We start from the raw sequence: 15,659 nt of genomic DNA, 5'->3' as shown, positions 1-15,659 counted from the left end.
ACTGGCAGACAGCCTGTGGAGCTGAGACAGAAGGCCCAGGTCAGGTTTCGAGCGGGGAAGCCCTATGTCCCTCAAGGGTCAGGGGGCTTCCTGGACGAAGGGCATTCATGTGGCCGGTGGTAAGGATAAAGCAGATGAGTCCAAGTGGTGGAACTGTAGGGAGAAAAAACAGTGCCCAACAGAGAACGCGCACGCCCCCCCCCCCCCCCCCCCAGAGTGATTTGTCTCCATTGGAGAATGGAGAGGGCTCCCATCTGTTTTCAAAAGCATTCATCTTTTCACTATAACTGTCTGTGGATGTCTCCGTCCAGGAGCTGCCCTTTGCGGTAGATTTCCCGAGGGGTGTGCAGTCCCGGGGCCAGCCCCAGTCCATTAGTGTCTAAAGAGGAGAGGGAGGGAAGGGGCGGAAGGGAGGGAAGAGGAACCGGAAGCCTGCCTTTGGCGGCGTAGCGGCGCTGAGAAGCGATCCTGGGTCATGGGTCCTCAGGTCAGGAGGGGGCGACCTGTCCGGGTCGTCCTGGCCAAAGACAGGCCCACGCACCCTCGGAGGGACAGGCAGGGAGGAGGGTGAGCACAGGCCGTGTGGCCTGTACCCCCGCTTCGCGCCAGCCCCGCTGTGCTTCCTCCGCAACACCCCACGCAATCCCGCGGCCGCGCCTCCGCCCCACCCCACCCTGGGCACCGCCCCCCGACCTGGGCGCCTCCCTCACGCCCCTTTCAGCCTGGGCGCCCCTCCTCAAGCCCCCTCCAGTGTGGGCGCCACCGCCTTGCCCCTCCAGCCTGGGCACTGCCCCCCCCCCCCCCCCACACACACACCCCTGACCTGGGCGCTTCAGCCACGCCCCCTTCAGCCTGGGCGCCACCCCCCACATCCCTTCAGTTTGGACGCCACTGCCTTCCCTCCCACCTGGGCACCGCCCCCCACGCCCCCAACCAACCTGGACACCGCCCCCCACGTCACCTCCAGCTACCGTCTGGTCTTAGAGAGGCTTCGCGACGGCGGCCTGGCATCTGGACCCACTATCCTGGATGGTCCAGCCCCTCCCACAGCCACGTGTGGGGCCCAGGATGTCTCCACGTGCAGACATGATGCTCAAACACAGGCAGAAGGGCAACTGAGTCTCTGCTGGAGAAAGCACCGCGGCCGTGTGTGGGTGCGTACACACCACTCACTATTGAGCCCAAACGTGCCTCTGAGCCGGAGCCCTAACATTCCCAGGCCCAGGAGACTATCCGACTACACACCCTCTCCACGAACTGCCAGACGTAAGAGATAAAGTGCTGGACCTCCCACAATATGTGGCCTGGAAGCCTGACCTGTTTTATGTGGCTGTCTACAAAGGGTTATGCCAGAAACCGGAGGAGGGGAGGGCAGCTGTTACTGAAACACTTGCAATGTAGTTTGACGGATAGGAAGATAGAAATAAGCACTGGTGGGGGTGGGCGGGGTTGCAACTGGCTGGCTTGGCGGGCGGAGCACACGACCCTTGATCTCAGGCCCCACAGTTGGGTATAGAGATGGCTTAAAAATAAAATCTTGGGGCGCCTGGGTGTCTCAGTCGGTTAAGTGTCCAGCTCTTGATTTGGGCTCAGGTCATGATCTCGAGGTTCGTGGGATCAAGCCCTGTGACAGGCTCTGCACTGATAGCACAGAGCCTGCTTGGGATTCTCCATCCCCCCCCCCCCAAAATAAGTACATTTAAAAAAAAACACAAAATTAGGGGCGCCTGGGTGGCGCAGTCGGTTAAGCGTCCGACTTCAGCCAGGTCACGATCTCGCGGTCCGTGAGTTCGAGCCCCGCGTCGGGCTCTGGGCTGATGGCTCAGAGCCTGGAGCCTGCTTCCGATTCTGTGTCTCCCTCTCTCTCTGCCCCTCCCCCGTTCATGCTCTGTCTCTCTCTGTCCCAAAAATAAATAAACGTTGAAAAAAAAAAAACACAAAATCTTAGAAGAAAAGAAAAGAAAAAAAAGAAAGGAAGGGAAAGGAAAAGAAAAAAGAAAAGAAAAGAAAAGAAAAGAAAAGAAAAGAAAAGAAAAGAAAAGAAAAGAAAAGAAAAGCAAAGCAAAGCACTGGGGACCTGGAATTAGGCACATGTCATGGAAAACAAATTCTCCCTGGGAACCTGCCCATTTTATTATGAAAATACTCAAACATGCAGGAAAAAATGTACGGTGAAGACCACATACCCACCACCTGGATTGTACAATTAACATTCTGCTCTATTTATCTCCTGTCTCTCCATTTAACCAAACCTCTCTCTCCAGCCCCCTAGACACTGGCATGCGTATCATTAATGGTGTTCGATATCTGTGTTTTCAGGGGGAATTTACCCCATGTGAAATGCACACGTCTGAAGGACACCATCTAGGCACTCCAATCAATGTTTATATGTGTAATGGAACCTCTATCAAGAAATGGAATGTTGACCCCACAAAATTCCCTCGTGCCCCTTCTCAGTCCCCCAAGCGCCGTTCTGTTGCTTTGTTTCATTTACTGTAGTTTACTTTGGCTCTAGTGTGTTATATAAATAGAATCATACAGTATCTGCCTTTCGTGTCTGGCACCTTTCACCCAACTGGCAGTTTTTACACTCACCCAGGTTGATTGCCGCTCCCCTGTGGATGAGACCTTGGGCTGCCTCCACTCTGGTTGATAGGAATAAAGCTGACCTGAGCTCTCTTGCACGTCTCTGGGAAACGCAGACTTTTCTTTTCTCTTGGGTGAACACCCAGGAAAGGAACTGCTAGGCTATAGGGTAGGTGTATGTTTAGCTTCATCAGAACCTTGTAGACCTTTTTCCTAAGCAGTTGACCACTTTCTGCCCCAGCGGCAGTGGAAAAGCACTCACGCGTGGCAATTGCTGTACAGACATCCTTGAGACGGTCTGCCGCGAGGGACGGTCAATGCCTCCACTCACTAGGCTCCCAAGCCAGCAGGAGTGGGAGAGGCGTGGAGAGGCGCCCGCTCAGCCACACCTACACCCGTAGGGGCACCACACCTGGATTACAGAGGGGCCTTGGGAGGCGGCAAGGGACATAGTTCCTCAGTGGCAGCCCGGCCCCCAAGGCGCAAAGTTCCTTCATAAGACATCCTGTAAACCAAGGATTCTGCTGTTAAAAAAATGATTTAAAATGTTGGCCTATGTGCTCCAAATGTGCAGCAAGAGATGTGGTGGAGACCGGGGAGGACGCACAGCCACCATCTTTGGAGAAAAGACGGCCCTCCAGCAGGGACGGCCCAAATCTGACGCTCCTGTGGCAGGTTCCACTTCCCAGAAATGGTCACGCCAACCAGTATCTCCCACACCACACATTCTCCTTACAGTGTGATTTTGACACTCCTCCCGTGAAGAGCTGCAGTCTCTGTCCCCTTCCTTTGAATCTGGGTAAGCCTGTGACACAGTGGAAGTGACACAATGTGACTTCAGAAGACAGGCCTTAAAAGGTGATATTGCCTCCCCCTGGCTCTCTTGGGAAGCTCACTGTTGGAACCCAGCTGCCATGCTGCTGGGGGAAGCCCACGCAGCCACATGGGGAGGCCCCACAGAGAGCACTTGTGCAGATGTCCCCACTGACAGCCAGTGTCACTGTCACACGCGTGAGTGAAAATGTCTCCTGTGAGATAAGCCATCCTTGGTGTGCCCAATCCAAACCCCTGACCACACAGTCTATGTGCCTAACAGAATGGTTGAGATCTGCCGTGAAGTTTTGGGGTCGTTTGTTACACAGCGCCAGTAACTGGCACATCTTGGGACGTTTTCTCGGGTCCCCAAGCACGATCCGTTCCTCTGATCACTCACGGGCCTTCATGAGCTGGCACCCGGGGGTGGAGGGGCATAGGTTAGGAATGCACCCTCCACACCATTGCCAAAAGCGAGCAGCACCGGCCCCCCAGCTGCTGAGGTGAGGCTGATCTTTGTGGCTCCCGGTGTGATGCACAGCACGGTGGCAGGCACAGACAGCGTGAAAGGAAGGAGTGGGGAAAGAGGACGGAACTGAATCGGGTCCCATGAGGAGCCACACTCGGCTGGAATCAGGAGACTGGGCCCCAGCCCCAGGCTCCTCCTTGGTGTAATCTCAGCCTTTTCCCCATAAAGTGGGGGTCATCAGCCTGTCCATCTGCCTCCCAGGAACATCATGAGGGGATGGCGGATGGGAGCCAGTCCTGTGTTCCACCCCAATCCCTGGGGGGGCAGCTGTGCCAATGGCCAAAACTTGGGGGTGCCTTCTTCACGGACTGTGTTGTGTCCCCTCCCCTCCCTGCACCTATCTGCCTCCTCCAGGCAGCCCCCCAGTACTTCTCTCTCCTGGGGGCCCTGCCAGCCTCAGCTCTGTACTCTTCACAGAAGGGCACCCCAGGGAGGGGGTCACCAAGCCTTTCCAGGGGCGATTCTCTTGGTGATCAGGCTCTTCACAGGCCCTGCTTCTGCAGAACTCTGGAGCCCAGGGACCCACATTATGTTAGCCACCCCCTTTCCACCTCGATGGCTGTGATTCCAGAAGGGGGTGTACTTGCTCAAGGACACAGATATGGGGCTCCTCGGACAGGCAGATGGATATCTCCTTCCAGCTTTTGCATAAAAATAGCCACGCAGGTGCCAAGTCTGTCCCAGAATCAGCACAGGCTGCTCCTGTTTGGAGACAGTCCCCTCTAAGAGCAGGACACTGTTTGGGGACTTTAACCCCCGGATGCCTGACAGCAGCTGCCCACAGGCTCCGAGGTGCTCCCGCTACCGAACGTAGCCTCCTGCCTGCTCTCCACGGTCCCCAGCCTCATCCAGCAGGACCGGGCTCGCCTCACAGCGGCTGAGCGCTCTGGGGCACAGACCCCACCCGAATCCCCCTGGAAGTTCCTGCTGCCCCTCCCCAGGACCTAGTTCAGGCTCTTAATAGATGGAGCTAAGCTGAATGAATAAATGAGCGAACAAGCAAACGAACGAACGAGGAAACATTCAACACCCCAGATGCCGGCTTTCACACATCCCAGGTGGGAATCCTGGTCTTCATTTGCCTCACCCCTCCCCAGTGCCACCTGTGGGTGGCCTTGAACTTCCGGATGCTGCCATGGGGGTGGGGGGGCTCCGCGTCTTGCGGCTTTCTTACCTCTGCCTCTAGTTGGCATATAATCGAGTCTCAGCCCGGCTCCCCTTGTAGGAGAAGTTGCTGCAGTGGTCCAGACATCACATCTTTGCACCTCACCACCCAGGAGGAGAGAGACCCTCACCTCCCGCCCATCAATAAATGCCCCAGGCGACAAGCCCACCGGACCCCCGCCTGCCCAGAACACCTTGCACTGCTTGGCTTACCTGATGGGGGGTTCCCCGGGGAAAGTGCTGCTGCAGGATCGGGGATGGGGCTGGGGGCTGGGGGCCGCCAGAGAGCTCTGGCTCTCTGAGCTCACACCCCCGGGGGCTGGTGCAGGGGGGCCCCTCCAAGCTCAGACTGTCCACACCAACACCGGTCTGGCTCACCCAGTCAGGTTGGTGAGCCTCCCTGGGGCTCGTGTCCACCACCCTCCGAGCCGGCTTCCTTCTTTCCCCTCCCCAGCTCCCGGCTGCCCTTCACACCTGTCTACGTAGGAAGTGCGGTTACGAACATTGTTTGCACTGGTTTCTTCTCTTAGTAGATGTCCTGGTCCCCATAGGATCTGCTGCATTCACAGTCGTGTTTGGGAGAACAGGCTCACCTATTCCCACCAGAATTGCCTCTGCGTTGGCCCAGCCTGGGCCACACGACTCCAGAAATGCTCAGGAGAAAGGAGATCTCGGGACTGGAAGCCAGCCAAAGCCGGGCTTAGAGGGCCACCCTAGGAGCAGTAGAGTCCCAGCCCACCCAGACAGCCACTGCACCCGTCTCCGTGCGGAGGCAAAGGCCAGGCCTGAAGGGACCCAGGCTGCCCACCCCAGGAAAGGCTCTCAGGCCTGCGTGCGTTCAGTGCCCTGGGATGAAGTCTGCCAGGCTCTGCTCAGCTCTGCGGGGAAGGGAGGACGAGGCAGACGCTGAGTAAGGAAATGCACAGATGCATGTATCATCACAATGGGAGAAAGAGGGAGACGTCCCAGCCTTCAGAGCGTCTGGGGTGAGCCTGTCTTGGCCGTGCTGGGTGTGTCCGTCTGAGCTGTGTCTGGGCCCCAATCCACACCCCGCATCCGTGATCCCTGTGTGCACAGAAACTCAGTAGCAAGCTTGTCCCCCGGGTCCACACCCACGTTCCGTGGGCACCTGCCAGGGCAGGGAGCGCCATCCCACTTTACACATGGAGAAACTGAGGCTAAGAGAGGGGAGACTGGCAGCAAGTCTGACTCACATCCAGCCGCTGCACCAAAGTCAAGTGCCCACTTTGATGCTTCGGTAAGACGAAAGCTCGTACCCGGGTTCTCGGCTCCAGAGATGCCACTCGGGGGGAGGCTTTCAGCAGGGCCTCTACAACAGAAGTAGATTCTCTTACAGTTCTGGAGGCCAGAAGTCAGGCGCCGAGGTGTGGGCAGGGCCGGTTCCCCCTGGGGCTCCGAGGGAGGGGCGTGCAGGCCCCTGGCCAGACCCCAATAGTGGCTCGAGCCCCCGGGCTTGAAGACGCACCGGCCCGGCCTCTCCCATGGTCACATGGCCCTCCCTTTTGTGTGCCTGTGTCACAAATCTCCTTCCCCTTTCTTGGAGGTAGGGTCCTCTCCTAAACCCACGGTGATCTCACCCTGATAACCTTAATTACATCTGCAAAGTCCCTGTTTCCAAACAGGGGCACAGTCCTGGGTGCAAGGGGTTGGGGCAGGGACGCATCTTCTGGGAGCGCTCACTATGGTCAGCCCGTCTCCCGGAGGCAGACTGCTGACGCCCCATTTTACAGATGAGGCAAGGGAGGTGCGGAAGGGTTAAACACCGTGTTCTGTTCTCAGTGTGGATGCATCCTGGAGCCTGTGAGAGGGGAGGGGGAAGGAGGCGGACTGTCCTCGCCTCGTCCTGGCAGGTGCTGTCTTGGGGGTAGACAACACGAGCCAGATGCATCCATCACCTGCTCCCGGAAGGTGAGCCCAGGGCCGTGTTTCTCGTGCTGGCGAGGCCCGTGGAGTCGTCAGACGCGCGAGAGGAACAGGGAGCAGAATGGTGGGTGCCAGGGCCTGGGGTGGGGGACTTGCTCAGAAAATGTTCACTGACCCGACCTCCTGGACAAGCAAATGAGCTCACCCGCCAAGGCCCAGCTGGAACGTCACTCCTCTGTGAGGCCGAGTCCATCCCAGCAGTACAGCCTGGTCTCCGTGATGGCTCTCTGCACTGGTCACACTCACCCAGCCCTCCCTTGGGCCACAGCGACCTCTGTGGCCCATGATCGCCGCAGCAGCACCGGCCAGTGGGAAACCAATGTGAGCCGCGGTGCCATTTAAAATGGTCCAGTCGCCACAGTAAAGATAAGGTAAAGATAAGCAAGTGAACTTAACTTTAGTAATATATATACACATATTGTTTCTTCAGCAAGTTTTATTTATTTTTAAATGCTTATTTAAACTGCGCCTGGGTGGCTCAGTCAGTTGAGCGTCCAACTCTTGACTTTGGCTCAGGTCATGATCTCACGGTTCATGGGATTGAGCCCCACATCAGGCTCTGCACTGACAGCACAGAGCCTGCTTGGGATTCCTGCTCTCCTTTTCTGCCCCTCCATCTCCTCCCCTCCAAATAAATGGATAAACATTTATTTATTTAAATCTTTTATTTTAGGGGCACCTGGGTGGCGCAGTCGGTTAAGCGTCCGACTTCAGCCAGGTCACGATCTCGCGGTCCGGGAGTTCGAGCCCCGCGTCGGGCTCTGGGCTGATGGCTCGGAGCCTGGAGCCTGTTTCCGATTCTGTGTCTCCCTCTCTCTCTGCCCCTCCCCCGTTCATGCTCTGTCTCTCTCTGTCCCAAAAATAAATAAACGTTGAAAAAAAAAATTTTTTTAAATAAATCTTTTATTTTAGAGAGAGTGAGTTGGGGGGGGCAGAGGGAGAGAGAGAGAGAGAGAATCTTAAGCAAGCTCCGTCCTCAGTGAAGAGCTTCAAGGGGTGCTGGATCCCATGACCCTGAGATCATGACCTGAGCCAAAATCAAGAGTCAGATGCTCAACCAACTGAGCCACCCAGGGGCTCCAGAAATTTTTTTTTTTTTTTTTTAAGTGAGATCCATGCCCAACGTGGGGCTCGATATCCAGAGTCATATGCTCCACCGACTGAGCCAGCTGGAACTGCAGCTGGTGGGGGCGGGGGGCTGGCCAGAGGCCCTATGCTCTGTGGAGACACCCCCCGGGGCCCCTCGAGGTATTCTAAGGGCGCCCCAAATCCCTGTAAGGGAAGCTCTGGGAGCCATGTCTGGCAGACCGCAACACTCGCTTCCTGTTAGCGTTATTTGGTAAAAGGGCCGGGGCCCACAACCGCACTCGCTCAGCACATCTACTGGCCCAGGTCCACTGTGCCAGGCGGTGAGATGAGGCAGGGGTGGGGGCGGGGAAGACGGAGATAAAGACAGACACAACTGCCCCTCCGGAGGCCGCGTCCAACGGATGGCGAGATTCTGGGGTTTTCAGCCACACGCAGCAGGACCCTGTGCTGATGGGAGGTCCCACTTTCTTTCTTTTTTCTTTTTTAAATGTTCATTTATTTTGAGAGAAGGCACGAGTGGAGGAGGGGCAGAGGGAGAGGGAGAGAGAATCTCAAGCGGACTCTGCACTGTCAACGCAGAGTCCGATGCGGGGCTCGATCCCACGAACCGTGAGACCACAACCTGAGCCCAGATGAAGAGTCGACGCTGAACCCACTGAGGCGCCCCATGAGGAGGTCCCACCTGCCGTCTGGAAGGACGGACTCCGGCCACGGAGCAGGAGCTGGGGCTGTAGGGGTGGCTCTGAGAGGCGTCCCCGCCAGGGTGGACGTCCCCAGCAGCACAGCCAGGCCTGGGAGGTGCTGAGGACGTGTCGGGGTGCTGGTTTCTCTCTAAAATAAAAATCTTGTCCGCCCACTGGTTCCTCTGGCAAATGGCCAGCTAACCTTCCACGAGCCAGTGCCACTGCCTATACCCCTGGCTGTGCGTTCATCTCCACTCTGCACCAAACCGTGGGTCTGTTTTGATGGCAAACTCATCTCTGGGTGCGTGTGTGCTGGGGCTGGGGGAGCACGAATAACCCCAAATACCTGGACAGAAACCACCCCTGGAAATCCGCCGACCTCATCCCTCCATCTCGTCCCCTCCTCCAGGGGCTCTTCCTGTACTTTTCCACCCAAGGACTGACTGAGGACAAAGTAGACGATCATCGCTGCGAATCAATAGCCAGTGGCTACAAATGCAGCTTGAAGCAGCCTGCACATTTTTGGAAGATTGATCAATTTGTTTTCAATGGCATGAAAGGAAAAAAATTACTTTCCTGGAAGACCAGTGGGGTGAGCAGGACGTCTGAGAAGGGGTGCTGTCCGGCAAGGAGGATGGCAGTCCCCACCATGGGCACAGGACACTGGGGTCACGAGACGGGTGGGTGGCCCAACAGGGCTCTCTCCTCCACTGCTCCTCTATTCCCAGTGCCTCGAGCAGGGCCTGGCACGCAGTAGGTCGAATCGATGTGGCAGGAACGACCCCGCTGTCCTCACAGAACCCCAGACGGAACGCCATCACGTGCCCTTTGCTGCGAGGGTGCAGCACGCGTGAACTTTGAGGATTCCCAGTTCCAGGGGCACCTGGCGGGCTCAGTCAGTAGGGCATGCAACTCTTGATCTCAGGGTCATGAGTTCAAGCCCCACATTGGGCACAGAGCTTTCTTAAAAAAAAAAAAAAAAAAAAAGAATAAAAAGAATAAAAATAAACAAAGGAACAAATACCGTATGATTTCATTCACATGCAGTCCCTAGTGTATTCCAATTCACACAGACAGAAAGGAGAAGACTGGCTGCCAGGGGCTGGAAACGGGGATGAGAGTTAGTGTTTAATGGGGACAGAGCTTCCGGCTGGGGAGAGGAAAGAGTGTTGGAGACAGAAGGTGGTGATAGGAGCGCGACAGTGGGAATGTGCCTCATGCCGTGGGGCCGCACTGCTGAGGGGGCATCTCGCCGGACAGCAGCAGAGAGGGAAATGTGGCTGTGACACAAACCCCCAGCCCCCACTGGACCCCTGTCACATGGGCTTTGTGAGCAAGAACCCCCAGCCTCCCCTTTGGGGAAACTGACTCTCCATAAAGAGTAGCAGTCTACGCCTTCCTGCACAGTTTTAATTTGCTAACCAGAGACCTTTGTTAAGTGTCAGAATATGGCTAATCGTGTTTTACCTTTGTTTTTAAAAACGGAACAAAGGGACGCCTGGGGGGCTCAGTCGGTCTGACTCTTGATTTTGGCTCAGGTCATGATCTCAGGGTTTGTGGGATCGAGCCCTGAGTTGGGCTCTGTGCTGACAGCAGGGAGTTGGCTTGAGATTCTCTCTCCCGCCCCCCTTCTGCCCCTCCCCTGCTCACGTGCTCTCTCTCTCTCTTAAAAGTAAAATACATAAATAAAAATAAAAATAAAATTTAAAAACAGAAAAAAGCAGGGATGCCTGGCTAGCTCAGGCAGTGGAGCATGCAACTCTTTTTGTTGTTGTTGTCGTTTTAGTTTATTTTGAGAGTGTTGTGTATGTGCACGAGCAGGGGAGGGGCAGAGAGAGACGGAGAGAGAGAATCCCAAGTAGGCTCTGTGCTGTCAGTGTGGAGCCCAACTTGGGGCTTGAACCCACAAACCATGAGATCACGACCTGAGCTGAAACCGGCTCAGGAGAGCCCTCTCTTACCCTGATAACTTCGTGGACAATTCCTGAAGGTCCCTTGCATGTTGACAGCTATGGGACATTCAGGGAACCAAAGGGAACCAAAGGCATTTCCTACTTAGACTCTGGACTGGGGGGTTCCCAACCCAGCGGGAGTTGGCTTTCCGCCTTCCCCTGCAGAGGCCCCGCGGTGCCCAGGAGCTGGCTCAAGGACACCCTTACTAGTCACTGCGAGTTGAGCAAGCACTTGTGAGAGGCCAGATGCACGCCGAACCCACCCGGCCACAGCGGCCAGGGTGCCAGGTGTGTATCCTCCCAGCCAAGGGAGCGGAGGCCGAGGGATGGGCCGTAAGGCAGACAAGCCAGCTCCGGAGGGCTACTCCAGTGCTATTATGTCGTAAGGACACCTGGCTGTCCCTCCCAGAGGCAGACTTCCCCAATATATTAGGACTGAAGCAAGACAAGGAACGACACCGTGATCAGACTTCCTGTTGTCACTGACCCCTGAGGCCCCTGCATTTCTGATGGCTACACCCGGATCTGCTTTTCTTGGAGAAACACAAGCAATGAAAAGACCAATGTTGGGGCACCTGCCGGCTTAGTCGGTAGATCTAAGGTTTTAAGTTCTTGGGGTCTTAAGTTCAAGCCCCACGTTACGTGTACACATTACTTAAAAATCAAATCTTTGAAAAAAAAAAAAAAAACAAAACAACACTAGGGCTCCTGGGTGGCTCAGTCCGTTGAGTATTTGACTCTTGATTTCTGCTCAGGCCATGATCTCGCAGTTTGTGCGTGTGAGCCCCCCATCGGGCTCCGTGCTGGCAGTGCAGGACCTGCTTGGGATTCTCTCTCCCTCCCTCTCTCTCTCTCTCTCTGCCCCTCCCTTACGTGTGTGCATGCGTGCACTCTCTCTCTCTTAAAAATAAACAAATAAACTTTAAAACAAACCAACAAATGAAAACGCAAAACACGAATGCTTACAAACGGCACCTAACACACAGAGGGGGAAAGAGACTCAATTTTATTTTATTTTTTAACTCAGAAAACAGAAATATTAAATATATCAGAGACATTTCCAGGGAAAAGCTGTATAAAATATGTCCCTGAGCTAATCTTCATTCTATAATTATTTGAAGTCCACAAAAATAATTTATTTGAATATGGTTATGATGGGAAATCATTTTTTTTAATTAAAAAAAATTTTTTTTTAACGTTTATTTATTTTTGAGACAGAGAGAGACAGAGCATGAATGGGGGAGGGGCAGAGAGAGAGGGAGACACAGAATCCGAAGCAGGCTCCAGGCTCTGAGCCGTCAGCACAGAGCCCGACGTGGGGCTCGGAACTCATGGACTGCGAGATCATGACCTGAGCCGAAGTCAGCAACCCAACCGACTGAGCCACCCAGGTGCCCCTGGAAAATCATTTTTTTTAAACTTACTTATTTGAGAGAGAGATTGCAAACAGGGAAGTGGCAGAAAGAGAGGGAAAGAGAGAATCCCAAGCAGGCTCCATACAGAGCCCAATGTGAGGCTTGAACTCACGAACCACAAGATCATGACCTGAGTGGAAATCAAAAGTCAGACGCTTAACCAACTGAGCCACCCAGGCGCCCCTGGAGACATCTGACTTCCTACCCACTACCTGTGCCCGGAGCTCATTTGAATAAGCTTGTGTTCCTCGAAGCCTCAAGAGGCTCGCCTCTAGGAGCCAGGAGCATGTCAAGAAAACCAGCAGGGGCGCCTGGGGGGCTCATTGGTTGAGCGTCCTACTTTGGTTCAGGTCACGATCTCACAGTTCGTGGGTTCGGGCCCCGTGTCGGGCTCTGTGCTGACTTCTTGGAGCGCAGAGCCTGCTTCAGATTCTGTGTCTCCCTCTCTCTTTGCCCCTCTGCCACTCGTGCTGTTTCTCTCTGTCTCTTTGTCTCAAAAATAAAATACATATTAAAAATACATACATAAATAAATAAAATAATTTTTGAAAATTAAAAAAAATTGATGTGCAAAAATAATTCATGACAATACCACTGCAAGTTGCTGTTCATTCCAATGTCCCAGCATTTAGGGCAAAGACCATCTTCAAACAACCTGACGGTCAGCCAGTGAGTTTGATGGGATAAAGGAAGAACTAAAAACTCGCTCACACGGGACCCCAATCCTGCCGGCTGTCTGAGCACGCACACAGTGCCACCCACGCCGGCCACGGGCTGAGAATCCCAGCGGAGCAGAGGTGTGGTGTGAAGAAACGACGTGATGTTATTTCTGTGACACCCCGAGGTCCACGCTGCTCGGTGCGTGCACGCCACCCTGCGGGGACCTGTTAACAGGAAGCTGGCGAACGGGGCACGGAGCATGAACACCTGGGCAGCGCTCTCCTGGGCAGACACGAGGCCCGCGAGGCTCTCACGTGACCCCCACTCCTCCACGCGGCCTTTAAGGCCTCCACGGGTGGGGGGGGTGCCATGTTTCCTCCGCCTCCCGCGTTTTCTCAGTGCAAACCGTCTTTGCCGGCAGCAGCTTAGAAGCCACAGAGACCTAGGCTTCTGACTGTATTATCATGCCTCACCCCGTGACAGACTGTCTGCCAAGTGGCTTCGGTGAAGTCCACATACCCCATCTGCCCTCAGCGGACACACTCCCTAACGCGGCCTGGCTCTGAAGGCCACCTCCCTGTTGCTGCAGCAAGTGTCCCTCCTGCCGGCTGTGACTCCCCCATGTCACAGGGCTCCAGGAGAGAAGACAAAGTGAGCCTCGGCACTTTATAATATGTAATCTTATTTTCTGGTAAACTCTACTCCCAACGTGGGGCACGAACTCACAACCCCAAGATCAAGAGTCACCTGCTCAAAGAAGACATCCAGCTGGCCAACTGACACATGAAAAATTGCTCAACATCACTTATCATCAGGGAAATACAAATCAAAACCACAATGAGATACCACCTCACACCTGTCAGAATGGCTCACATAACATGAACAACTCAGGCAGCAACAGATGTTGGCGAGGATGCGGAGAGAGAGGATCTCTTTTGCACTGTTGGTGGGAATGCAAGCTGGTGCAGCCACTGTGGAAAACAGTGTGGAGGTTCCTCAAAACACTAAAAATAGAACTACCTTACGACCCAGCAATTGCACTACTCGGCATTTATCCACGGGATGCAGGTGTGCTGTTTCGAAGGGACACACGCACCCCCATGTTTATAGCAGCCATACCAACAATAGCCAAAGTATGGAAAGGGCCTAAATGTCCACCAATGGATGAGTGGATAAAGAAGATGTGGTATATATATAGAGTGGAGTATTACTCGACAATCAAAAAGAACGAAATCTGGCCATTTGCAACTACGTGGATGGAACTGGAGGGTATTATGCTAAGTGAAATTAGTCAGAGAAAGACAAAAATCATAGGACTTCACTCATATGAGGACTTTAAGAGACAAAACAGGTGAACATAAGGGAAGGGAAACAAAAATAAGATAAAAACAGGGAGGGGGACAAAATAGAAGAGACTCATAAATATGGAGAACAAACTGAGGGTTACGGGAGGGGTTGTGGGAGGGAGGATGGGCTAAATGGGGGAGGGGCACTAAGGAATCTACTCCTGAAATCACTGTTGCACTAGATGCTGACTTGGATGTAAATTAAAAAAAAAAAAAAGAGTCACATGCTCTACAGACTGAGCCAGCCAGGTGCCCCCATGCAATCCTGTTTTAAATAATGCTGATTAAAAAGAATTTGGAAAACAAGGGATGTGGTCCAGCAGCAAGGTGTTCAGGAAAACTTTGGAAACCGAGGCTCCACCTCACTGGGGTAAACGGAGGAAAGTTCTCCGAAGGGGCCTCTGCCGTCACCTGACGTCTCTCTGACACAGAAGCTGCGCCTGCTTTTACGTCCGCAGGTGCAAGTGTCCCAGGACAGCTGCATTCCGTCAGCACTGACCGGGGTTGTCCAGCAACCCCCGGCCGCTGGTCACGTGAGGGTGGGGTACGGTTCACTCGGCAGCCAGCTTCCAAATCACTCCCGTCAGTGGAGTCAAATTTGCAGATCAAGTACACGAATATTTTTATATTATTCTATTTCAAATTGGTAGAATTCAAAACACAGAAAACAGTACACAAAAACACTGGTTTTATTTAATAGCATGTCCGTGACCCAGGGCCAGCTTGGAATCCACAGTCGGGAGAGTCACACGGCCTACGGCTCACCAGGACCCCCGTTCTCCCAGTCCACCCTGTCCTGACACAAGCCAAGGGCCCCCACAGGGGAGGTGCGGGCGTCCGTTCATGTACAGGTTTTCAGAGCCCTTGTAAAATGAACTGCTCAAGCAGCTGCTTCTGGTGGAAACTCGGGACACCAGTGGGGGGTCAGGGTGGGCTCCTAAGTGCTGGTCTTCCTTTGCTTTGGTCTCAGCTTGTTCCAAGCCCTCTCCAGGGCCACTTTTCCCATGAAGAAGGTGATGGCAAAATTACGCTTGTACCAGTCTCTGTGGAGAAACCAGACGAGCACACGTGATGCCCCAGTAACTGAGGACCAGCACCCCAGCTTCTGAGGGGAGTTCCCGGCCAAAAGGCAAGTCCTCCTGACTATCCCCACCTTTCCTCACTGCCTCTTCCTTTTTCTGCCCTCATTAAAGCTAACCTGTCCCTAAAAGCCTTCCCTCCTTCCTCCTGGATTTTCATCAGGGCCCCCCAGGCTATCACAAGACAGTAAGGCTCAGCACGTGAACCCCCACCTTTGCCCATTCCGCTGCAATCCTCCTCTGGTTTTTGCTAAGAGACTCCAGAAAAGGAGATTGGGGCCTCAAGACTTCCGTGGCATTCCTGGGGAGCCACAATCGTTGAGTGTGGCAGGACTCCGTGGGGACCATCCTGGTTTGGGGCCTTATTTGCGTGAGAAGCGCAAAGTACTCCATCGGGAG

The 15,659-nt window shown here is 54.3% G+C and overlaps 1 protein-coding gene across 1 annotated transcript in view; it reads right to left on the bottom strand.

Moving 5' to 3' along the window:
- Window positions 1-14,849: 14,849 nt before the first annotated feature.
- The window catches only part of LOC115516909 (cytochrome c oxidase assembly factor 8), a 28,343-nt gene continuing 27,533 nt past the window's right edge, over window positions 14,850-15,659 (bottom strand). The window contains exon 5 of the mRNA XM_030320087.1: window positions 14,850-15,224. Within this exon, the coding sequence (XP_030175947.1) occupies window positions 15,119-15,224 (106 nt within the window). The 3' untranslated portion in view covers window positions 14,850-15,118. The remainder of the gene's footprint in view (window positions 15,225-15,659) is intronic.

This window comes from Lynx canadensis, chromosome B3 (assembly GCF_007474595.2).
Source record: "Lynx canadensis isolate LIC74 chromosome B3, mLynCan4.pri.v2, whole genome shotgun sequence".
NCBI classification, from domain to species: domain Eukaryota; kingdom Metazoa; phylum Chordata; class Mammalia; order Carnivora; family Felidae; genus Lynx; species Lynx canadensis.
This window is presented reverse-complemented; position numbering and strand designations above follow the sequence as displayed.